This window comes from Bombina bombina, chromosome 2, assembly GCF_027579735.1.
Source record: "Bombina bombina isolate aBomBom1 chromosome 2, aBomBom1.pri, whole genome shotgun sequence".
In the NCBI taxonomy this organism is placed as follows: Eukaryota; Metazoa; Chordata; class Amphibia; order Anura; family Bombinatoridae; genus Bombina; species Bombina bombina.
In genome coordinates this window covers 36,305,729-36,331,003 of record NC_069500.1, presented here as the reverse complement: position 1 = coordinate 36,331,003, position 25,275 = coordinate 36,305,729, and the positions used below count along the sequence as shown (strand labels likewise).

At 35.6% G+C, this 25,275-nt stretch overlaps 1 protein-coding gene across 1 annotated transcript in view; it reads right to left on the bottom strand.

The window, feature by feature from the left end:
- The window catches only part of UNC13B (unc-13 homolog B), a gene marked incomplete in the record, with an annotated part of 1,551,453 nt that overhangs the window by 904,662 nt on the left and 621,516 nt on the right, over window positions 1–25,275 (bottom strand). Inside the window, 3 exon segments of the mRNA XM_053701016.1 lie at window positions 6,797–6,887; window positions 8,084–8,440; window positions 19,879–20,004. Coding sequence (XP_053556991.1) covers window positions 6,797–6,887; window positions 8,084–8,440; window positions 19,879–20,004 — 574 coding nt within the window.

The window sequence follows — 25,275 nt, the reverse complement described above, 5'->3', positions numbered from 1 at the left end:
CATCGTTTGTTTGTTTTTTAAAGAATTTCATAAAATGCTCCTTTTAAATTTTAAGTGCCCATTTAATTAAGGAGTGCTAAATGCTGAAAGTAATGAAATACGCACACGCGCGTGTGTGTGTGTGTGTATATATATATATATATATATATATATATATATATATCCACATATATAAGATCCAGACACTGAACCTAGCCTACAGCATTGGTGCACACAGCAAAGTGTGTGTTAGGTGCGACTTCCACACCTATCCACAGCCAAAATGACACCTGATAATTTTTGAAGTCTGATAGATACACTATGAAAAACAAAAGCATAATTTATTCTTACCCGATAAATTAATTTCTTTCATACTGGTGAGAGTCCATGAGCAATCACATATAGGATTAAACTCTAATCAAACAGGAGGCGGGCAAACACCCCACACAACAGAACTTTAATTCCCCCCCACTTTCCCATGATTCCTAGTCATACATATGGCCAAGAGAAAGGAAAAAATATGAATGGAAAAGAAGAGTAAAAGAAACTGGTACTGCTGCCAACTGTTATTGAAAAAACAGGGGCAGGTTTCGTGGAGTCTCACCATCATGAAAACTTAATCAGGCAGCATAATTTTTTTTTTTCTTTTATAAGATGGTGAGAATCCACGAACCATCACATTTGTTATCATGTACCCAAGCTGTGAAGTCCACAAGACCACAATGAAAAAGGGAGGAAAAAACAGTTAAGGCAGGTAATAGAACAGGCACTGCAACCTGTAGCACCTTCATACCAAAAGCAGACTCAGAAAAGGGCAAACATTCCAAAATGGTAGAATTCGGTAATGGTATGAAAAGATGACCAAGTAGCTGCCTTGCGCAATTTAATTTAATTGCGCTGTTTAATGATAGCTTAATTTTTAAGAGAGGCAATTTTTTCTGGTAGAATCAGCAGTAATTCATTCAGGGGGAGACTTTATTGTCACTAGGTACGCTACGCGAATTAAAACTTTAAGCCACCCTGCCAAGATTATAGCAGTAGCTTTCTGTCCCTTGCTGGGGACAAGATAAAATTTCAAGTTATGAAGTAGTCTCTATTTAGCATTTTTTGGTGCTAGACAGAGAGATGGGACTAAAATGTCCTAATTGAGGTTTTCAGAAGAAACAACCTTAGGAATGAAAGTGTAGTAAATCAGGTAAGGAGAATCACATGCTAGAGAAGAAAGTTTAGATGCTCTTCTGGGTGAGGAAATGGCTAAGAGAACCTATTAAAACAACAGTTGAATGTCGAGACTTTGAATAGGTTCAAACGTCTGAGCCTGAAGAAACCCTCAAAATCAAGTTAAGGTTCCACAGAGGAGTAGCAGGCCTGATAACTGGTTTTATCCTGACCAAATCTTGAACAAAGGCTTGAATGTCAGGAAGTCTCGAAATCTCCTTATGATATAAGACTGAAAGGGCATAAATGTAGCCTTTAAGGGAACAGGCTGCTAAGACCTTATCTTATATGGCCTTAATCAAAGTGTCTATCACTTGATCAAAAAAAAAAAACTTCTGTGAGACAAAATCAGACCTTCAATTGCCATGCCATCAAATTGAGAGATTTGAGATCTTGGAAGAGTGGACCTTGAGAGAGAAAGTCCTAACTGAGAGGAAAACACCAAGGCTGGTTTGAGGACAATTGTGCCAGACCAAAAGGCAAATCTGAGAAATGTTGTAATAGCACTATGAATAGGAATATGCAAAATAGGCATCTTTCTAGTCTATGGTAGATAAAAAATAATCTTTTGGAACATGAGAAATCTTCCTAGAGAAGGGTGAGACTGAAAGCCTATGAGAACTCAAATTTTTTAAAGGCTCTTGAAAAAAGTTCAGTCTGCCCCAACAAGAACAGAATGTAGGCAGCACCTTCATGCCAATTTAGAGGAAGGGACATATTTTTTTTTTTTTGGTCTTAAACCAAGAGGAACCATGTGGACTTGGAGGTAATCTGACTTCTGAAACACGGAAGAGGAGGATCTTTGGACCTTGGAATAAAAAGCCGAGTGATATCATCCACCAGACTTAACCCCGCCCTTAGCTTTTTTGTCTTGCTGCAAGAAAGCTCCATTACCTCCAGTGATTAAAGCAATGACAGCATCCAGTCCAGGGCCAAACAACACCTTTCCCTGAAATGGGAAGGAAAGTCTGCCTTTACATATTATATCAGCAGACCATGACTTCAGCCATAAGGCTCTTTAAGCCAGAACAACCATAGCAACACTATTTGCATTTATGCAAGTTGTGTATTTATGTAAGTTATTTCAATAGCTTTAAATGAGATTACTCACAACCAACCTCAAGCATTCCTGAATTTTGTCAAGGGGAGCTTCTTGGGATATAAGGTAAGCGATGTTGTCACACCATACTGCAGAAGAAGATACGAAGACCACACTAAAAGCTGGAGGAAATATATAGCCTGCAAGCTGAAAGGATCTCCTGAGGAAACCTTACATTTTTATATCCAAAGGATATTTAAAAGAGGCACTGTCCTCTAAAAGAATTGTAGACTGCCTAGTCAAAGTTGAAATAGCACTGTCCATCTTTGGAATATTCTCCCATGCCTTCATTTTTTCAGAGGGTAAAGGAAACATGGTTTTGAATTTGGCAAAGGGAACAAAGGGAATGCCTTGTTTGTTCCATTCCTTGCTAATTAGCTCAGAAACCAGGAAGGGAGATACATTATTTAAAGAAGTCCCAAAAAATGATCAATATTTTTCACAGATTGTTTGTCTGCAGGCTGCAATTGAACATGTAAGTGACAAACTCCCGTTGGAGAATTACTCCCACTCCCAATGTATTCCTTTATACCCTTCTGTCCTATTCCTGGTTTTCTGAGGGGGATATCGGGTCTCAGATCAGTATAAGAATGATCAATTGGTGCATAGATCAGCACTTCAAATTTCATGATCATTCCTTGCTGGGGGCCAAAAGTTTTATTAAGGAATCATGGTAAAGTAGGAGGGATTAAAGCTCTGTTGTGTGGGGTGTTTAGCCTCTTCCTGTAGGACTGGACTTTAATCCCACATGTGATGCCTCGTTGACACATCTCATGAAAGAAATACAAATTTCCTCTCTCTTTTACAAGCACAAACTGACTAAAATATAGAAAAAGAAAACACCAGCAGCAAATACTAGACACACCATCCTTTCTGGTGACAGCCTAACTTAGTAACAGTAAAACCATCATTTAAGCAATGTTTAGCAATAATATAATTAGGTATAAAAACTTTATATGAAAGACCATAAACTATACTTCAAAAACTAACTGCTAGATTACGAGTCTTGCGTTAGCCTTAAAAAGCAGCGTTGAGAGGTCACAATGCTGCTTTTTAATGCCCGCTGGTATTATGAGTTTTGAAGGTACAGGTGTACCGCTCACTTTTTCGTCGAGACTCGAAAATACCGCAAGTCCACTTACGTCAATTGCGTATCCTATTTTTTCAATGGGACTTGCATAGCACCGGTATTACGAGTCTTCCAAAAAGTGAGCGGTACACCCTTTACTGTCAAGTCTTGTACTGCATTTTAAAGTCAGTAGTTAAGAGTTTTATGGGCTAACGCTGTAGCATAAAACTCTTAACTAAAGTGCTAAAAAGTACACTAATACCCATAAACTACCTATTAACCCCTAAACCGAGGCCCCCCACATCGCAAACACTAAAATAAAATTTTTAACCCCTAATCTGCCGAACCGGACATCGCCGACACCTACCTACATTTATTAACCCTTAATCTGTCACCCCCAACGTCGCTGCCACTATATTAAAGTTATTAACCCCTAAATCTAAGTCTAATCCTAACCCTAACACCCCCCTAACTTAAATATAATTTAAATAAAACTAAATAAAATAACTACAATTAACTAAATTATTCCTATTTAAAACTAAATACTTACCTATAAAATAAACCCTAAGCTAGCTACAATATAACTAATAGTTACATTGTATCTATTTTAGGGTTTATTTTTATTTTACAAGCAACTTTGTATTTATTTTAACTAGGTAGAATAGTTAATAAATAGTTATTAACTATTTAATAGCTACCTAGTTAAAATAAAGACAAATTTACCTGTAAAATAAAACCTAAACTAAGTTACAATTACACCTAACACTACACTATAATTAAATTAATTCCCTAAATTAACTACAATTAAATACAATTAAATACAATTATCTAAAGTACGGAAAAAAACAAACACTAAGTTACAGAAAATAATAAAATAATTACAAGTTTTTTAAACTAATTACACCTAATCTAATCCCCCTAATAAAATTAAAAAAAACCCCAAAATAATAAAAAGCCCTGCCCTATACTAAATTACAAATAGCCCTTAAAAGGGCCTTTTGCGGGGCATTGCCCCAAAGTAATCAGCTCTTTTACCTGTAAAAAAAAGTACAATACCCACCCAACATTAAAACCCACCACCCACACACCCAACCCTACTCTAAAACCCACCCAATCCCCCCTTAATAAAACCTAACACTAACCCCTTGAAGATTACCCTACCTTGAGAAGTCTTCACCCAACCGGGCCGAAGTCCTCAACGAAGCCGGGCGAAGTGGTCCTTCAGACGAGCAGAAGTCTTCATCCAAGCCGGGAAGAAGAGGTCCTCCAGACGGGCAGAAGTCTTCATCCAGACGGCATCTTCTATCTTCATCCATCCGGCGCGGAGCGGGTCCATCTTCAAGACATCCAACGCGGAGCATCCTCTTAATCCAACGACTAAACACAGAATGAAGGTACCTTTAAGTGACCTCATCCAAGATGGCGTCCCTTCAATTCCGATTGGCTGATAGAATTTTATCAGCCAGTGGGAATTAAGGTAGAAAAAATCCTATTGGCTGATGCAATCAGCCAAAAGGATTGAAGTTCAATCCTATTGGCTGATCCAATCAGCCAATAGGATTGAGCTGGCATTCTATTGGCTGTTCCAATCAGCCAATAGAATGCCAGTTCAATCCTATTGGCTGATTGCATCAGCCAATAGGATTTTTTTCTACCTTAATTCCGATTGAATTCTATCAGCCAATCGGAATTGAAGGGACACCATCTTGGATGACGTCACTTAAAGGTACCTTCATTCTGTGTTAGTCGTCGGATGAAGAGGATGCTCCGCGTCGGATGTCTTGAAGACGGACCCGCTTCGCGCCGGATGGATGAAGATAGAAGATGTCGGCTTGGATGAAGACTTCTGCCCGTCTGGAGGACCACTTTGCCCGGCTTCGTTGAGGACTTCGGCCCGGTTGGGTGAAGACTTCTCAAGGTAGGGTTATCTTCAAGGGGTTAGTGTTAGGTTTTATTAAGGGGGGATTGGGTGGGTTTTAGAGTAGGGTTGGGTGTGTGGGTGGTGGTTTTTAATGTTGGGGGGGTATTGTACTTTTTTTTACAGGTAAAAGAGCTGATTACTTTGGAGCAATGCCCCGCAAAAGGCCCTTTTTAAGGGCTATTTGTAATTTAGTATAGGGTAGAGCTTTTTATTATTTTGGGGGGCTTTTTTATTTTATTAGGGGGATTAGATTAGGTGTAATTAGTTTAAAAAACTTGTAATTATTTTATTATTTTCTCTAATTTAGTGGGTTTTTTTTCGTACTTTAGATAATTGTATTTAATTGCATTTAATTGTAGTTAATTTAGAGAATTCATTTAATTATAGAGTAGTGTTAGGTGTAATTGTAACTTAGGTTAGGTTTTATTTTACAGATAAAGTTGTCTTTATTTTAACTAGGTAGCTATTAAATAGTTTATAACTATTTAATAACTATTCTACCTAGTTAAAATAAATACAAAGTTGCCTGTAAAATAAAAATAAATCCTAAGCTAGCTACAATGTAACTATTAGTTATATTGTAGCTAGCTTAGGGTTTATTTTATAGGTAAGTATTTAGTTTTAAAGGAATAATTTAGTTAATGATAGTAATATATATTTAGATTTATTTAAATTATATTTAAGTTAGGGGGGTTAGGGTTAGACTTCGGTTCAGGGGTTAATATGTTTATTATAGTGGCGGCGACGTTGGGGGCGGCAGACTAGGGGTTAATAAGTGTAGATTGGGGTGGCAGAGCAGGGGTTAATAAATAAAATGTAGGTATCAGCGATGTTGGGGGCAGCAGATTAGGGGTTAATAATATAATGCAGGTGTCGGCGATGTCGGGGGCGGCAGATTAGGGGTTAATAAGTGTAAGATATGGGGTGTTTAGACTCGAGGTTCATGTTAGGGTGCTAGGTGTAGACATAACTTTTATTTCCCCATAGGAATCAATGAGGCTGCGTTAGGAGATGAACGCTGCTTTTTTGCAGGTCTTGGTTTTTTTTCAGCCGGCTCTCCCCCATTGATTCCTATGGGGAAATCGTGCACGAGCACGTTTAGCCAGCTCACCGCTAACGTAAGCAGCGCTGGTATTGAGGTTAGATGTGGAGCAAAATTTTGCTCTCCGCTCACTTTTCTGCGGCTAACGCCGGGTTTGTAAAAAAACCCGTAATACAAGCGCTGATTGTAGGTGAGCGGTGAGCATAAACTGCTCGTTAGCACCGCACACCATTACAGACAAAACTCATAATCTAGCCGTAAGTTTCTTATGTATGATATAAAAAAAAAATAACTGCACAGGGTCAAGGTTATTTTCTTACAGGGTAATAAAATGTCAGAACCCGGTTCAAAATTATTACTCTTTAAAGGCACATACAAAAATGCTGGACAACGATTATTTTAAAACATACTAAAACCACAGAATATTAATCAGTGACAGATTTAAGGTTTTGTTTATTAGCTACATACCTCTTGCATCTGGACCCGTACTTTATTGATGGCTCTAAGCCAGCGAGCTTTGGCAGGTGAAAATGGTGGAGGACCAACTTCTTCATGATAACTAAAAACAAGCAAAGAAAGATATGAACATCTTAAAAAAAAACAATAGTATAATGAAAACCTAAAAACATAACTTGGGTAAAAGCCACATTTACTGGATCGATGTCTCTTTTTTCAAAAAATTCCCCAAACCTTTTACACACTGATTTATGGATTGATCTAGGGAAAAGGTGGAGTTAAGACCCCTATATAATCCACAAACATAATGATCTTTTGACAACCACATCCGATTTATTTAATGACACCTAGATGGTAGACACTCAGGGCCCGATAATCTAAAGTTCTCTCCTCAGGTGACAATATCTAAGAATTGTCAGAACGGTGTGGTCCCTCAAAAATGTTTAAAAACTCAAATTTTACCTTGAGAGAAGTTTATTTAAATATGCACAGTATGTGAAGGCCAGTTAGTTTTTGTTTATCAGGCCATAAGTGTCAAACTCAACACTCATAGATCTTGCCAAAATATTAATCCGCGGATAATACATAGGATGCAGGTGCTTTTTCTGCTAATAGACTTGTGGATGTCAGAATTAAAAAAAAAAAAATTAAACAAAAGAAAAGGAAGAGAGATTTAGAAAAAGAAAATTGCAACTGGCAGGATGTGTTGATTTGAAAAACACTGTGTGTGTTTATAAATAAATCAGAAATGGATTGTGAAAGATTTCGATGAGTTTGAAACTCAGTTTTTTAATTTTTGAGATGTCTAAGCCTATAAATATCTAATGGACTAAAGAAAAGTGAAATTAATATAAAAGGCCTTTATTTAAATGTGCAGTTATAATTTACTATTTGTGCTCTGAATTCATGATACCTGTATCTACCCCCGTATCTAAAATGTATTCAGTTTAATAAATAAATACATACAATGCTTCAGAACGCCTTGCTTAATCCCAACTTGGTGAGCACATCTGTTAAACCAGTATAGATTGCAAAGGGTACACAACATTGTTTTATAAAAATACAGACTTTAAAAATTCAAATATTTTATATTCCTGTGATATTTATTTTTAAATATAACTGAAAAAAACAATGAGGTTGATCACAATCCTTTAGAAAAAGTTTGTCTAATGATTTTCTACCAAGTAGCAGGTACTTTGAACTTACATAATCATCCTCCATCCAGTGTAAATTATTTCCTGAGCAAACTGAACATACAATAACTTGTATATCATAAATCAATGTACCATGGGGCCTTACCTCTCTTGTTTCTCAATCACAACATCTCTTGGACGATCAAGCACAACATCTCTTGGACGATCAAGCACAACATCTCTTGGAGTATCAAGCTCTGAATTTATTTTGGTTGGAACATCTTTAATAACTGACTCATCAGCCTGAGGAACGACCTCTTTTTCTGTTTCATGCTCACGGTACCATTCTTGATCACTTTTTCTCACATTGGCAGAGGTACGAAAAATGAAATTTGATTCCTGGCGTTCTTCTTCTAGTTCAAAAGAATGAAGGCTTTCATGACAATGGTCCAGTTCACTGAGCTGAGAACTTCCTTGGCTGACATTGCCAGAGGAGCCGTACCTGCTGCTACTACCATCGGGACTGTGAGAAAATAAAGAAACCAAGTAAGTTGAGAAGTGGATGGTAGATTGTTACGAACATAAAATGAATAGAGCTCTGAAGGGAAATAGCAGAAAACTGTATATATGAACAAGCTTCTTCAAACTGATGTAAAATGTTTATATAATAAAGCATTAAACGTTGTGAAAACCAGTTAGGAATCCCAGGGGTAATTGGTATAATCACAAATAATTTTGAATCCTGTTAATTTCCTAGCACCATAAACAGATTTATGCAATTGATTACTGGTAAATTAAAGATGGTAGATCACAATTTTTTTTACTAATAATCACCAGGAAAATTACAGCAAAACAAAATTAGCAAGAGAAATACATATGCATACATTTCAGAAATGATGGGACTGGCTTTAAATATGGAATTAATTCCTTCCCGAATATCAAATGATAAAAAGACTCCTGATGTAGAATAGAATTGCAGTAATTCATGCAAGTTACATAGTGCAGCATACACAGGATGTAACAATTTAGCATATTCAACAAAGTATGAAATCAAGATATGGGTCATCAACAAGTGTATGTGAAAAACTTTATAATAAATTAATAAATATTTAAATCACAAACATAGAAATGTAAAAAGTGTAAGCAGTGCTAACATTCAATTACTTCTCACAAAATCTTGCAGTTCTAATATTAGAAAAGCAAAATGGATTAGTACTATGAACTTCTCTTTAATGTTCAGGGTGATGGGGGGAACCAGACGTGGATTCCTTTCCCAATGTGTTTAGAGGGATATGGCTGCACCATACTGATGGGGCCCAAAGGAGGCCAAAATGATCGTCTGGGTTTGCCATTTCCCTTGTCCAGAGAAGAATTGTGTGGTATTTCGGTCTGGAATGACCTTGTTAGGACATATATACAGACTGATATACATTAGGAACGTTTTCCTCTCTGAAAAGCACAATTTGGGCTAAAAGAAGCTACTCCCAGGTGGTAAATGGGTCATAGAACAAGCCACTCAGTTGTTTTTCTTTCTGTTTATATTATACATACACCCTTTTTGTTCTCTTCTTTGAAAAGTGGAAGTGAAAGTCAATCCAAGCGTTTTACAAACGCTAGGATTGACTATTGAAAAAAACAAAGGGGACTTTCATTCATGAAGTATAAGATACTTCATGTAGAAAGAGCCTTTATGTGTTTCAATCGATCACCGTTCATAGCTGCTACAGCAGCCCTCTTAGCCAATAGCCGTGCGGTAAATCCAGCTCCCATGGGCGCCAAGCCGGATTTATTACTACATCGACTGAAGTTGAAATCAAACATGAGGGAAAAGTTGAGGGACTAATGAGAACAAAAAAAGAGGCTATATTATCTTGCCTTAAACATATTTAGCTAGTCTTTGAAAAATAAATATGAAATATTGAGAGTTTGGGGATTTCAGTATAAGATCCATATATAAAGTGTATGTGATTGTAAGATCTAAGATTTTTTCTTATGCTTGTAATTTTGTAGCATATCACTATCACAAGTGACTTGTAGCACAAACATCATTAAAGGGATATTAAACAGTAATCCTTTAGTAGAAAAAAAAATATGTTAAAGTAAAACACAAAAAGAAACAGTTTATGTTAAAAACATCAAACAACTTTTTTTCTTGCTAAATGAGAACTTATGAAATTCTGAGTGTAGCCACTGCCCACAGCTAGATAAGAGAGCTACCATTAGAGAACTTAGGTCCCATGGTCACATGGTTCTTGCAACAAAAGTCCTGTACTGAACATGGGCAATAAACTAATTGCAGCTAGCAGATAGCCTACTCTTAGCAACACTTCAAAGCAAAAACGGCTAACTTGCCTTCCTGAAGAGACCACAGCCTCCTTGTGGGGTTTTGACAGGAAATAATGACCCTTTTACAAATGAAGTAAAAAAAGTAATACAAGATGAATAATACATATTGCAATGATTTCCATTAAGTATAACCCACTGCTTAGTGCTTTTTTTATTACAACAATGTTATAGCCCACTGAGATTCCTAAGAAGATGTTCACAAGTTTCTGCTAACTCCCCTTTTGTCAGCCAAATGCAGTTTCTGTACTGGACAACAGTCACATTTTAGTGGATGATTCTAAATAGCAAAGCACAGGCATGAAAGAGCTGCAAATTTCAGGAATTTGGTGAAAATTGTTAGATTTGTATCAACAGGTTTACAAAATAATAACATACTATAGATGTGAATTGTAAGTATAATTTAATTTTCTCCTGGTTTGGCTGACCATGGTTCTAAAGAGGGTACTAAGAAATAAATCTCCACCATTTCCTAGTAATATGTATAAGTATGAATCTTGTCAGGGCAAGTTCTAATGCTTTGTAATGACCTTTACAACTACAAGATGTACAAATTCCAGGTTGTGATTAGTTCTACACAACAGCTTTCTCATACTACATTACTCTTTATGGTCTACAACAATAATTGGTGGTTTCTCAGTACCCACTTTATTTTTAAGTAAATTCTAAGACAATTAGCACATATAGGGTAATGTCAAAAAGCAGACAATTAATGGGCAGCAAGCAACTAGACTCCTGATCACCCAAAATTTTCTCTCTTATGGAAAAAAAATGTGTGGTGATCATGGAGGTAAGGTTAATGAGGATAAAAAGGACAACAGGATTACAAGAACTATCAAAATCAAACAAAGGATCAGACAAGTAAACATTTTTAATGACAGAGGCTTTGGGTATTAAAATCACATTTTATACGCACAAACTAGAATATATATAATCTACAATCAGCTAACGCTAGCGGGGGTTGAAGTTATTTGCAGATGAGTTAACTACATTAGAACAATCACAAACTGAACTGTCACCACCTCTATGTACAAAACATCATAAATGGTTGTATGTCTAATACCATTTATAATGTTATTCATGACAACTGGCCTTTTTGTTTTTAATGAGTCCGTTTTGTTGGTCTCCTCTGCCTTAGCATCAGGATAAGTAGGGGTATTGGTTCTTCCCGTCTGCACATGTTCAGCTTTCTCTTTTTCATATGGACCAAGATCACCTGGTAAACTTGCTAAAGAATGTTCCAAGCTGGGAGTGGGACTCTGAGACACAAATGGTACAATGCACTCTTCAGTGCTTTGAGACTTAATACTAGATTTCAATAACTTAGATGAATAAAAACTTGAAGAACCAGAATGGATTATATTTTTCTCGCCTTGAATTGAAGAGTGAGGATTATAAATATTTACATCTGTATCTACAGATGTTGCCTGATTTAAGTTAGAACAATCCAAATATTCTTCCATCGTGTTTACAGTAAGGTTCTTCTCATTTGCCATGGTGCTCAAATTCCTTCCAATTTGATTTTCTTTGTCTTCTTTAGGGTCTTTTTGCCATGCAAATAAAAATTCTGTCTTTATTCCAAATACATTAGACTGGCTATTATATTGTTTATTTTGCTTACTTTCACTTCCAACATCAAATAAAGCAGTAGACAACCGTTTAAAGGTAGTCATTAACCCAGGATCTAAAGAAACTGAAGGGTGTGGCGGAGTAGGCAACAATCTTGATGGCTTAGTATTTTGAGTGGATGGTAAAGATGGCCCAACTATAAAATCTGATGATCTTTCAATTTCCTTCACATTATCAACAGAGGTAAGGTTGTCAACATCCGTCTCATATTCTTTGAATGCAGAGATACTTGATGCCTCAGAACAAAAATCAGAAGCTGACTCTAAGGACTCAATGCACTGCTCGGGTGATGGCCAATTTGGAATTTCACTGCTTGCATGCTCAGTGAGCATTTGTGATTCAGAAGCTAAATCTGAGTTGCAAAAGTCATTGGTATCTGAAACAAATGGTTCATCATTTTTGGCCTGTGAATTTAACAAACAATCCTTTGGTACATCAAGAACAGAAATGTTTTTATCAGTTTGAGGTAAATTTTCTTTTATTTGTTCGCTTGCATGTGATTGCATACTGGCTTTGGAAGCATATCTATCCTTAAAGCTAGATTCTGAAACATTGCACACGTTAGTGGGTGTCTCGGAAGATTTGAAAATACCAAATAGATCATTAGAAAACAAACTTGTTTTTGGTGCTTGTGGAAAACTAAACAATGAGTTTTTCTTTGGAAATGTAGGTTTGGCCTGTGGTGTAAAGAAAAAGCTAGATGCAGTTTTTTGTGGTTCAGCTGAACCTACTGAGATACTGCTAAATTTTGACATCATGTTAGAAAACATTTGAACAGATGAATCAAACACAGACTTTTCTTCAACAGTTTCTTTAGAATTATTTACTGAAGTAAAATCATTAGAATTTTCGTTTAAACTTACATTTTCTTTGGCTTGTAGGACAGACTGGGAATTAAATTTCGAAATCTCAAATTCTTCTGAAACTACCATTTCCTTCTCCAAAAATGTATGAGTTATTCTACTAGAATTATCTAGCACTTCATCAACTTTTGAAAGGTCTTTATTAATGGTGTCTACACTGCCTTGCTTTTCAATACTTGTGGACAGGTCAGTGAAAGAATCCTGTTCTTGGAATAAATATTCTGAATCGTCTGTTACATTTACATTGGCAAACACCACGCTATTGCTATCTACACATTTAGCATCAGAAGCTTCTACTGATATTCCATTATCAAAACTAACATCAGAATTATCTGAAGGTTTTTCATCCTCTATTAAATTATTTTCAGAGAACCACTCATTTATTTCATTAGTTACAGGTATACCGTCATCATGTGATGAAGCATTTGAATAAGATTCATTGCACATTTCAAAATTAACAAATGATAAAGAATTTGGGGGATTTTGCTCAACACTAAAACCAATTTCAACATCCATTGTCCCTTTTGAAAGGTCCGAAACATTTTTAATTTTTTCATCAAATATTGAAAATCCAAACATGCTAGAAAATGAAGTGTTGTCCTGGGAAGTTACAGTTTTATCAATTACCGATGAAGCAGCATTTGGATTCAATTCATTAGCTATATCAGAATTATTATATGATGATACTATGGGTTTTTTTGGTTTTTGCTCTACACTAAGATCACTTTCATTATCCTTTGTCACTTTTGACAGGTCCGAAACATTTTTCTTTTTTTCATCAAATATTGAAAATCCAAACATGCTAGAAAAAGAAGTGTTGTCCTGGGAAGTTACAGTTTTCTCATCGAACGGTGAAGCAGCATTTGGATAAAATTCATTATACATTTCTGAATTATTATATGACGACACTGTAGGTTTGTTTGGTTTTTGCGCTAGGCTGAAATCCTTTTCAATATGTTTTGTCACTTTTGTGAGATCTGAAATATTTTTCTTTTTCTCATCAAATATTGAAAATCCAAATACACTAGAAAATGAAGTGTTGTCCCGGGGCGAGCTTTTTGTGTTACTTGATGAGAAAAATGAGGGTAATTTAAATAGTCCCTGTGAGTCAGAAACCTGTTGTTTCGCTGTAGAAACTGTCTCCATTTTTGAAGATGTTCCAAATTTATCAGGTCTATTAAATAAAGATAAAATATTGCTTGCAGCATTTGACAAGCTATCGGATAGTTGACTAGTTTGCTCATAGTTGTTAGTGGATTGTTCTGGCTGGCTGGCAAATATTGGGCAAACCTTTTCAGATGGCACAGGTTCAGGTTGACCTCCAGACAAAACATTTTGATAACTGTGTGTCCCAGGTTTATCAACATAGGGTTCAGAAATACTGTCATTATAGGGGTGTGGTGCTTCTATATGGTTTACATGCTGCTTAGAATTTGTATGTTCATTCATTAATTCAACAATTTCTTGAGACAAAGCAGTGTTGGGTTGGGAATCTAGATAAATGTCCTTAACAGTTACTTGCTCTTTAAAGAATGTATTCTTGGTTGTATCTGAATAATGTGATTTAAAGTTTTGTTGATTGTGAACGTCATCCTTATTTGTAGACGACAACTGTATATTTGAACCTGTTTGAATGGCATCTTTTGATAATTTCTTGTTTTCAGTTTTAAATATATCTCCAAGAGGGACAAACATTGATGAAATGCCAGCAGATTCTTTTCTTTCCTGAGAGAATGCCTCTTTAGGTTTACCATCATTTACAATAGGGAGTGATTCCATGGGTTTGACATTTACTTGCTCTGAATCATCTACCTGAGATTTAAAAAAGTTAAAAAACCCAGATTTTTTATTTTTTTCTAATGTATTTTTTTTAGTGCTGCTATCATCCATATTAAACATTTGTAAACCGCTCTGGAATAATGTTTTTATAGGCTCACCAATTAGAGTTTTATTTCCCTCATTGGAATTTTCATGATATTGTTCAGTATTAATATTACTTTGGTTTTCAGAACTTAGTTGAGGGTTACGCCTTAAATTATCTGAAAGTTCATCTTGTCTAGAATTTGCTTTATCAATGCATTTTCCAGCATTGATATTTGTTTTTTGCTGCGCTTTAGATTCCAAACAAGACTTTAATGGAAAAAAGCTCTCAACACCACTTTTATCTGTACGTTCATCTCTTAAGAATGGCGGGTCAGATACCATGTCCATATTTGTGGATGGCTTTTTTGAAGAAACTATGAATGGTTGCTCTTCATAACTTAAAGATGGCTTGAGGGCTGCACTTTTACCAAGTAGATTGCCAAAAGATGAAAATAACGATGTTACAGGGTTGGTTTGTGCTTTTTTCTCTTCTGGTTTATATTCTTCCTGTGGTTTTCCATTTATTGATTTAATGTACTTTTGAAAGGGCTGAGAAACATGAACACCAGACAATTTATGAGATTCACTATTTACCAAACTAGCTGCATCAAAATTCCCAGAGAAATTTTCATGTGTAGCCATATCTTTGGTAAATATTGAATGTTTTCTAAGATCAAGCAGTACATTATATTTATCTGAAGCATGCAAATCTATATCAGACCGCAAATCTACTTTGAGTTTTTTAAGCTTACAACATGAAAAATCTAAAGGCTGATCCCTTTCGGTGTATATGTAATCTTCAAACAAATGGGAGAAAGACTCCAAGTTCATATTCATTAGCTGATCATTCTTATTTAATGTTAAATCAAGAGGATTATTTACATATTCTTCATATTGTTCTGATTCAACTAGCCATGGATAAATCACATGAGATAAATTAGTTTTAAATCCACATATGATAAGACTGTCAGTGAAATAATCTGTGTTGGAACTTTCTAACATAAAATCATCATAATCTAGATCACAATATGTTTCCGGTGTGCACACATAAACATATTCCCCTGTAGGGTCAGTTAGTAGAGAATAAATATACAGACCATCACTATACATATAGTATCCACAATCCCCTTCCTCTGAAGGCCACCACAGGCCATATTCAAGTAATGTTAGCCATTCACAGTATTCATCACTTGTAGGTGAGAAGATCATGCTTTCAGAGAGGTTTAAGGACTCATGAGTAATCAAAGTCCAAATATTACTATCATAGTTTGAAGAGTAACTCAAGTCTATTGGCAAACGCTCCTCTAAACTACCAGAATCATTTTCAAAAGGGGATATATTATATAGGTTATCACAAGATTCCTCAGCACCCCACAAATCATCTGCATTCTGAGACTGAAAAAAACTACAATCTAGATTAGCACTGACATTTTTGCATAGGTTGATAACATTTGTCCCAACACAGTCAGCAACTTCATATTGGACACCATTTTGTGACTCCATTTCACCTTGTTCTGGATACAGTTCCACAATATCATACTCCCACTCATAACTTGATTGACTCCGGCTTTCGACCAAACCTCCATGTTTCTCAGAAATGGTTGGTATGTCATGGTATATGTTAGTTGTATGCATGTTCTCATTGTCATCCAACCAAAATGGTCCACGATCCTCAAATTCAGCATCAAATTGTACAGACACATTTCTAGAGTGTGGCTCTAGCTCAGATTTATTATGGGGACAGTCTTCAGGTTCATTTTTCGGTTCTTTATTTCGTATATGAGTATTCTGATTTGTATACAAAGGTTTCTCAATGGTATCATTTTTATTGCATACAGGAAGAACAGTCCTAAGTGAGCTTATCAAATTATAGTCACATTTCTCACTAGCACTTACAGTACTATCCTGCATATTTTCTAGAATGGATGACTTCTTATGAGAATGATTTTCAGAACTTGTTTGGTTTACTTTAGATTTGGAAAGGTTGTCAGATGAAGCAAATTTAAACAGACCTGAAAGAAAACCAGATGATCCAGATTGCTTACTTTCTCTTTCACTGTCAATCATTTCTGTACTCACAAATAGATTTTCAGAGGATGACAATTGAAATAGTCTGGAAATAAAGCCCTTTGATTCTTCTCTGCCCTTTGTATTTTTTTCTATACCACCAGAAGAGGACTCGTTGCTGGTGTTCACATGGTTATTACAAATAGAAGTATTTAAATTCCTATGTATTTTATTAACAGAATATATTGTTTCTATGCAAACTTCTGACTTATTTTCCATTTGATAAATGTCATTTGGGTAACCACTGCAATAAGCTTTAATATCTTTACTTTCAGGAGTTGCATATTTCTCAGAATCACAATTGACTTTAACTTTTTCATTTTGTTCAATAGGTGAAGGTTCGTGCAGTTCATTGTTAGCCAAAACTCTTGTAGTATAATCATTATTACAAGTTGATTGTGTTTCAACATTTCCTGACTTATTGCTATCGTACTGTTTCTCAACAGAAGAATGTTTATATAAAGGGAAGCCATTTTTATCTTTATCTAACAAGCAGATGGATCTCAGAGATGGAGTTTCAGTTCTTATATCTTTAGAAATAATGTCACCCTCAAACAAATCATTTTCTGATTTGAAGCTTCTTGCTGTTGTCAGATTTCCTTTCTTTTGATTTGAATTATCCGAGGATATAAAAAACTGACTAATAGATTTTTTTAATGGGTTTAAAAAATCCCCAATGTCCTTCTGCTTTTGCTCAGAACCTTTATTTTTTCTTTGTCCACTGTTAGATAAATTACTTAACATACTGATTTCTTGTGCCTCATCCTCTGTTGTCACAGAAGACACAGACTTTTGTGGAACATCCGAAACCTTATTATCAGTTTGTGCTTCAGACTGACAAGATGGCCCAAATGTATCAAACTCTGTTTTGGTAAGTGAATTTGATACTTTATCAGGATTAGTTTTGTTTATTAAACTTGTTGCATTCTCTATTGTGAGATTCTCTCTAGCTCTTCCTATTTCATCAACATAAACATCATGGATGTGGTTCCTATCTTTGCCTGTTTTAATTGTTTCTTTTTCGATCAATTCTGTGTCCAACAAACAAGTTGAGGAAGCATGTGTATCTAAACATGTTTTAGATGAAGGCATTGTGTGAATACGGCCTTCTGGTTTACAAGGAACTAGAGAAATGTCTTTATTTGTGTCAGGTATATGTTCCCTGCTGATAGACGTCCCTAGCTTGTTATTTTTTTGTGAATTGTTAGAATTTAATTCACCTGTAGAACTTTGCTTCAAATCTGAGAAATTCTTACTAGCTTTTGACTTTATGTTAACTATTTTTGAAACCCCACCAGATATTGGATGTTCTGACTTCTCTGGTGTTGAAGAAATTATTTTTTCTACTGATGTGGTAATCTGCTTTGCACTTGAGCCCAATTTTTGTGTAAATGAACTAAATAAAGAGTTAACTGTACATTTTATCCCTGATGATAACTCAGGAACAGATTCAGATTTGACTTCATTTTTAATTTTCCCCTCTACATTTTTAGAAATGTCATCATTTTTATTCTGTTTATGGCTAAGATGATTGCTGTTTAAGTTGTTAATTGGCATTGAATGAAATCTGTTAATTTCTTCCTCTTTTTCAGCTAAGTATTCTGAGACAGATTCAACTAAACATTGTAGTTCGTCCATTGTATCCACATATGCTTCACCAGGCTCCTCTACAGGAGACAGCGTAAGATTGCTCTGTGAATATCCATAAGTTCTGGAGGTTGTCCCAACAATAGTTTTAGTTTGATCAGGTTTGAAATCTCTAATGGAATTTATACTGAGAGAGTTCACATTTGACCCTTTCTCATGAAGAAAATTAGGATTATGCCAAGACTGTGAAAGTAGAGCTAGTTCTTCCAAATCATCATCAGAAACTGCTGAACTTTCTTGACCATCTGAGTCACTACTCTCATGTTCTTCAAGTGTATCCAAAGAAGAGCTGTGAGCTAAATTGGACTGCATTGTTCCTGACACAATCTTGGACTCTGTTTGGATTAAATTATTCAGCTCTTGATTTAGCAATTCCCTACTGATTTGCCTTCCACTCTTTACCAATAAGCCATTTTTATATGGGCGTAAAACTGGATAAAAGGATAACATAGGTTCAGTGTTATAGTCATATTTATTAGACCTACTTCTCAATAAGGTGTCTTTTGTAGAGTCAATTGCTGTTTCTTTAAAAGACTGTGGGCTATGAATGCAGACTTCCATATAGTTTTTATGTGTTAAACTGGAATCATCTGTGCCTATTTTGTTATGGCTGGGGTAAGTGATTTTCTTTTTTCTTCTCCTATCAATAGTATCATATTCCTTTGGATATTGTGGATTGCATGAAGATTTTTGAGCTAAGCTTTTAAGAGGAGTCATCTTCTGAATGGCTAATTGACCTTCCATGTTTAAATCAGTGTTTTTATTTGTCTCCTGCCAATTCTTCTGTTTCTCTTTAAGAAAATCTTCTATGATCTGCTTCCCTAATTCCTTGCATTCTTCTTCCCATTCTTCTTCTGAAGCTCCAGTCTCAACAGGGATGATCCTAACTTTATCAGTACTAACTAAAGGACCTTTCCTATCCCACAGAAAAAAGGAATGCACAAAAAGGAAAGAAAAGAAAAATTAAAGATTTCAAAACCTTGTTTATACAATCATTTCCACAAAATGAATATAGAATCTAATAAAACTACATCTAATAACTCTAGACATAGGGTAACCACATGCAAAACACATGACTATGTATCAGGATAATTTTATGAAGATTTACTTTACAATGTATAGTAAAATGCATACATTTGTGCTTTTACGTATTTTCAGAGAATAAAACATGGTTTTTAAACCACAAATAATTGATTATTATTAAAGCAAATGGAAATTTAAAAACATAATGATTATATATATATATATATATATATATATATATATATATATATATATATATATATATATATATATATATATATATATATATATTCATATTCAAAGCAATGAAGCTTTAAACTAAATTAACGTTGTATAAGGGATGAACTGTCAATGTAGCAAACGTAAAAATAAAAAGAATGCATGGCAGTACATGTATGCATTTAAAAAATATGTGCAGAATTAGGGAAGACCGTAATCTAGCTCACAAACATCAGTTACTACACAACACCAATGCAAGGCATATAAGTATTCACATGTATTACGCTGCAAATAAAGTTTAACCTACCTATCCGATAAATCTAGAGAATGTCTGCATTCTAGAGAATAATGGTGACTTGTCAGCTGACTAGATTCAGATGCAGACTCTATATCATTTCTTCCATTCGAAGTGGAATCTATGCTATTATGTTTCCTTAAAAGAAAAAACAAAACAAAAGAGGAAAGAATGTGGAAGGGTGTGAGGTTATTTAGACAGTCATGTACTGTGCATAAAAAATATAAAACATAAGTAATGAAGGCACCAGAAGGCATTGGTGTAATGGAACAGAAGTGCAGGTGGTGATAGACAGATGGGGAAACGGAGGGCACATGCGTTTTTGCACTTTTTTTTCCATGAACATAAAGTACTTTAAGGTAGCCCTGTTACTTAACATTTATTGCTAAAGGGAGGGTATTTATATTTATTATTTATTTCAGAGAGCATATTTTAAAATGCATTATAGTTATTTTTTAGATGAATGTTGCAATGTCTTTTTCTGCTAAAGTCTGTTTAATATTAAACAACTTAATACTTTTTAACAAAAACATAAAAACAGATTGGTCTGTACTTTCTTGCCCAGTGAGATTAATGAGACATAACAACAAGAATACAGTAGTGGTGGAGGGCAAGAACCAGCCATAGTATGCATTAGAAATAAGTAGGAGCCATGCTAGATGCCGGTTTTAGGCTCAGATGGACAGAGAGGAGAAGGAATCCATCCATAACATTTCTAGTTTTGTCTCTAATAACTATTCCTTAACAAAAATATGAAAATTGAATTTTCTTCCCATCCTAATATTACCATTTGCATGTCTGACACAAACCTAGGTTTTAGGCTTTTATTTCATATTGTGACTCATCAAAAAGGACCAATACTTCTCCTTATTACCAATAATTTAAGTCACAATTCAAATTTTATGTGAAGAGTATTCTTAGTAGTATTTACTTTTTGCTAATTAAACAGCCAGGGTTAGCGGCTGATGCTTCAGTTAGATGGCTAAAAGAAGTCGCCTAGTTAGTAAAGCTTTATTAGTTAACGTTGTTTGTGAGGGGAAAAATAGAAAATGGAGAAGAATTGAGGAGTACTGTTTTTATGTCTACTGGATACAATAAGTTTTAGGTAAGGTAAAGGGAGTATTTTTAGATCTGTATGAGTTTATCTGTTTAGAATACTCCTTCACTGGGCACAATAAAATATAAAAAAATAAAAAATAGTTGCCTACATTGTCAGATAACGTTTTTGTTATCCATCCATTTACAGAGACACAGATTCTGACAACAGATAAAAAACATAGACCCAACAAATCTTCCAACAATTCCTATAAAGCATACGCTATAAGCTCACATACAGTAGTTTATAGGACAACCTTATGCTTATCCCAGGCATTAATCAATTGGCTACAATTTACGCATATACCTGCTATCCTTTATTTTCTTGCGTTGTATTAATGCTATATATGATGTCACATACTTTCATTTAAAAAAATTATTTGTAGTACACTCAACTAAAACAGGGAAGGCAGTCATCGTTTTTATTTGTACTGGAGCTGAATTTTCAAATAAATCCTACAAAATAGTTCATTCTTGAGAACATTTAATGAATGTTTTGTCACACCGGTTTACAATATTCCTCATGCAGGACTAACTTGGAAATCTGACACTAATGTTGGTAATTACGTATATTTCACTTAAATTGTAGACAATGCTTTAGGTAACATCATTGACAGATGACAGAAGTTGAACCCCTACTGCCGCTCCCATTTTTTCACTTTAGATTTAAATTTAGCCAAACAATGAGAACAGTCGGAGAACAGGAAATGTAAGATTCAGACCAAAACAACTGTAAGTCATGAAAGGAGGTTTGCTCTAATAATCGTGATGGCACCTGAACAAGAAAATGGTTTATGACAATTGGATTATGTCAAGAGCAGTACAATTTATCAGGATAAGGGACAAACACACAAAAATTTGAATATTTAGGAAAACGTATAACAAAAGCACTTTGCAGAAACAAACAAACAGGATGTGAGGGATAAGTAGCCTCTAAAAAAAGACAGAGGGGCATATTTATCAAGCTCCGTAGGGAGCTTGATGTCCAGTGTTTCTGGTCAGCCTTCAGACTCACCGGAAACACAAGTTATGAAGCAGCAGTCTAAAGACCGCTGCTTCATAACCTGTCCGCCTGCTCTGAGGTGACGGACAGACTTCGCCAGAAATCAAACCGATCAAATACGATCGGGTTGATTGACACCCCCTAATGGCCGATTGGCAGCGAATCTGCAGGGGCGGTATTGCACCAGCAGTTCACAAGAACTGATGGTGCAATGATAAATGTAGAGAGCGTATGCTGTCGGCATTTATCGATGTGCAGCGGACATATTCCGCAATATTGGATCATGTCCACTCGCACAATGATAATTCGGCCCCAAAGAATGGCACCAGCTTCAAGCTAAAATAATTTTATTAATTAGCTTAACAGCCATCTGAGTATTTATTACCTCAGGATGGAAGAGTTTGGTTTAAAAAAAAAAATGAAGGGTAAAGAAATGAACCCTGAGGACGCAAGATATACATCCCTCGGTAAGCTCCAATAAGGCAGAATGAAAATAGATATCTTCCAGAGGATGGAAAATGTGGTGGCTGAGGTAGTCTTTTTAATAGTGATGTATTTCACTGCGTGGATACAGCCCATACTGAAGCTTGAGGCGAAAAAAGCCCTGTTATCTACAACACTGACCGCAAGGGTTTCCTCCTGCTGCCATTATTAAGGAGAGGTCGGGAAGGAGTACCTGACTTCATCTAGAGAAACTGTCAACTATAGTGAGAGACGGCCAATTGTGGTGTCTGATGCACATATCTAATGATCGGTTTCACTCCACAACTAGGTGGAAATGTAGTGATTGAGGTTCTGAGGACTGAAGCATTTCCACTTTGAAAGAGATGGAGTAGAAAGGGGAACACCAGATCAACTATACCTTAGATTTGGACGATTACTGTAGATGAAGTGAAGTGTAATACAAAGGTCCCCTTTTTGCCACAGGGAATTGGTATCTGATTTAGGGCTATTATAGAATCCCCAGAAGTCACTGTAGGGAGATGCTGATATTGGAATCTTCAATCAAGAGCAACTGTGCTTGAGAAGAAATCGAAGCAACACTGATCAACATTGAAAAAACAAATTTGAGGTAATTTTGCTTTATTAGTTATATCATGATCTTGCACTGTTGAGATGTTGAGACAGGATTTAGAACCATAATACAGCTCTCCAGGTTAAATGGAAAAAAAGAAAAATTAATCTAATTAGAAATAAATTGAGAAGAGCAAGAAAGCATTGATTGTGAGAATAATTTAATGCTACCATGCGGACACTGCCTGCATCTAGAAGAGGTGTAACTCTTGCACATAATAGAAGAATGCTGATGTTTAGATCAAGTGTCGGCTGGAGTGTCATATGCAAAAAAAAAAAAAAAAAATAAGAAAGGGTGATATAATAAAAAATAAAAGAGTAAACTCTGTAATTGTCTGCAGGTAACTGAGCCAAGATAAGTTTGGGGGTCTACAGAGAAGAAAATAAGTGCTGCAGACAAAGAAAGTACATTTAAGGGTTACCTACATATTATCTGAGATGAGTCACACTTTATATGTCTGCAAATGTGAGTAGAAGTTATGTTACTTCTATGCATCAGATTGTGGGGATGGCTATATCAACAACAGAATTTTTCTAAATATAAACATTTTGAAGTTAAATATGCTAAACAAGAAAGTTATCAGCATTACCAGTGCTGTTGAGAGAAACTAGGATACAAATGTACTAAATGTCAGTCAATGAGAAAGGTGTGCAAAAGCTCAGCTAAGGTCCTTGTTTATACATATAGTTTACTATATGAGTAGGTCTTGGACTGCACGTCTGAGGAAAAAAAATATTTTTAAAAATAGATCGGAATTTAAATACTACATAAACCGATACTTTTTATTGAAAAATATTCCAAATCGCATGAAAATCGATATCACCATTTCTAGTTATTTATAGCATGTGATAATATAATGGAAATTGTTTATGTAAAATTTAAATTCAAATGCATAAAAAAAAAGAAATTTATGCTTACCTGATAAATTGATTTCTTCTACGATACGAGTCCACGGATTCATCATTACTTGTGGGATATTATCCTCCTGCTAACAGGAAGTGGCAAAGAGCACCACAGCAGAGCTGTATATATAGCTCCTCCCTTCTCTCCACCCCCAGTGAATCAACCGAAGGTATAGGAAGAGAAAAGAAAAGCTGTGCAGAGGTGACTGAAGTTTTGAAAACAAAAATATAATCTGTCTAATATGACAGGGAGGGCCGTGGACTCGTCGTATCGAAGAAATCAATTTATCAGGTAAGAATAAATTTCCTTTTCTTCTACAAGATACGACGAGTCCACGGATTCATCCTTTACTTGTGGGATACAATACCAAAGCTACAGGACACGGATGAACGGGAGGGACAAGACAGATGGTTAAACAGAAGGCACCACTGCTTGAATAACTTTTCTCCCAAAAATAGCCTCAGAAGAAGCAAAGGTATCAAATTTGTAAAATTTGGAAAAGGTATGAAGGGAAGACCAAGTCACAGCCTTACAAATCTGTTCAACAGAAGCATTGTTTTTAAAAGCCCATGTGGAAGCCACCGCTCTAGTAGAATGAGCTTTAATCTTTTCAGGAGGCTGCTGTCCAGCAGTCTCGTATGCCAAACGGATGATGCTTTTCAGCCAAAAAGAAAGAGGTAGTCATAGCTTTTTGACCCCTACGCTTTCCAGAATAGACAACAAATAGAGAAGATGTTTGACGGAAATCCTTGGTTGCTTGTAAGTAAAACTTTAAGGCACGAACCACGTCCAAGTTATGTAACAGACGCTCCTTCTTAGAAGGACTAGGACATAGAGAAGGAACAACAATTTCCTGATTAATATTCTTATTTGAAACAACCTTAGAAAGGTATCCAGGTTTAGTGTGCAAAACCACCATATCAGAATGGAATATAAGATAAGGCGAGTCGCATTGTAACGCAGAAAGCTAAGAAACTCTTCGAGCAGAAGAGATAGCAACTAAATATCAGAACTTTCAAAGATAGAAGTTTAATATCTATGGAATGCATGGGTTCAAACGGAACCCCCTTAAAGAACATTTAGAACTAAATTCAAACTCCATGGTGGAGCAACAGGTTTAAACACAGGCTTGATTCTAACTAAAGCCTGACAAAATGACTGAAACATCTGCCAGATGCTTGTGTAGTAAGATTGAAAAAGCAGATATCTGTACCTTTAAGGAACTAGCTGATAACCCCTTCTCCAATCCTAGGAATCCTGATCTTACTCCATGAGTAGCCTTTGGATTCGCACCAACAAAGATATTTACGCCATATCTTATGGTAAATTTTCC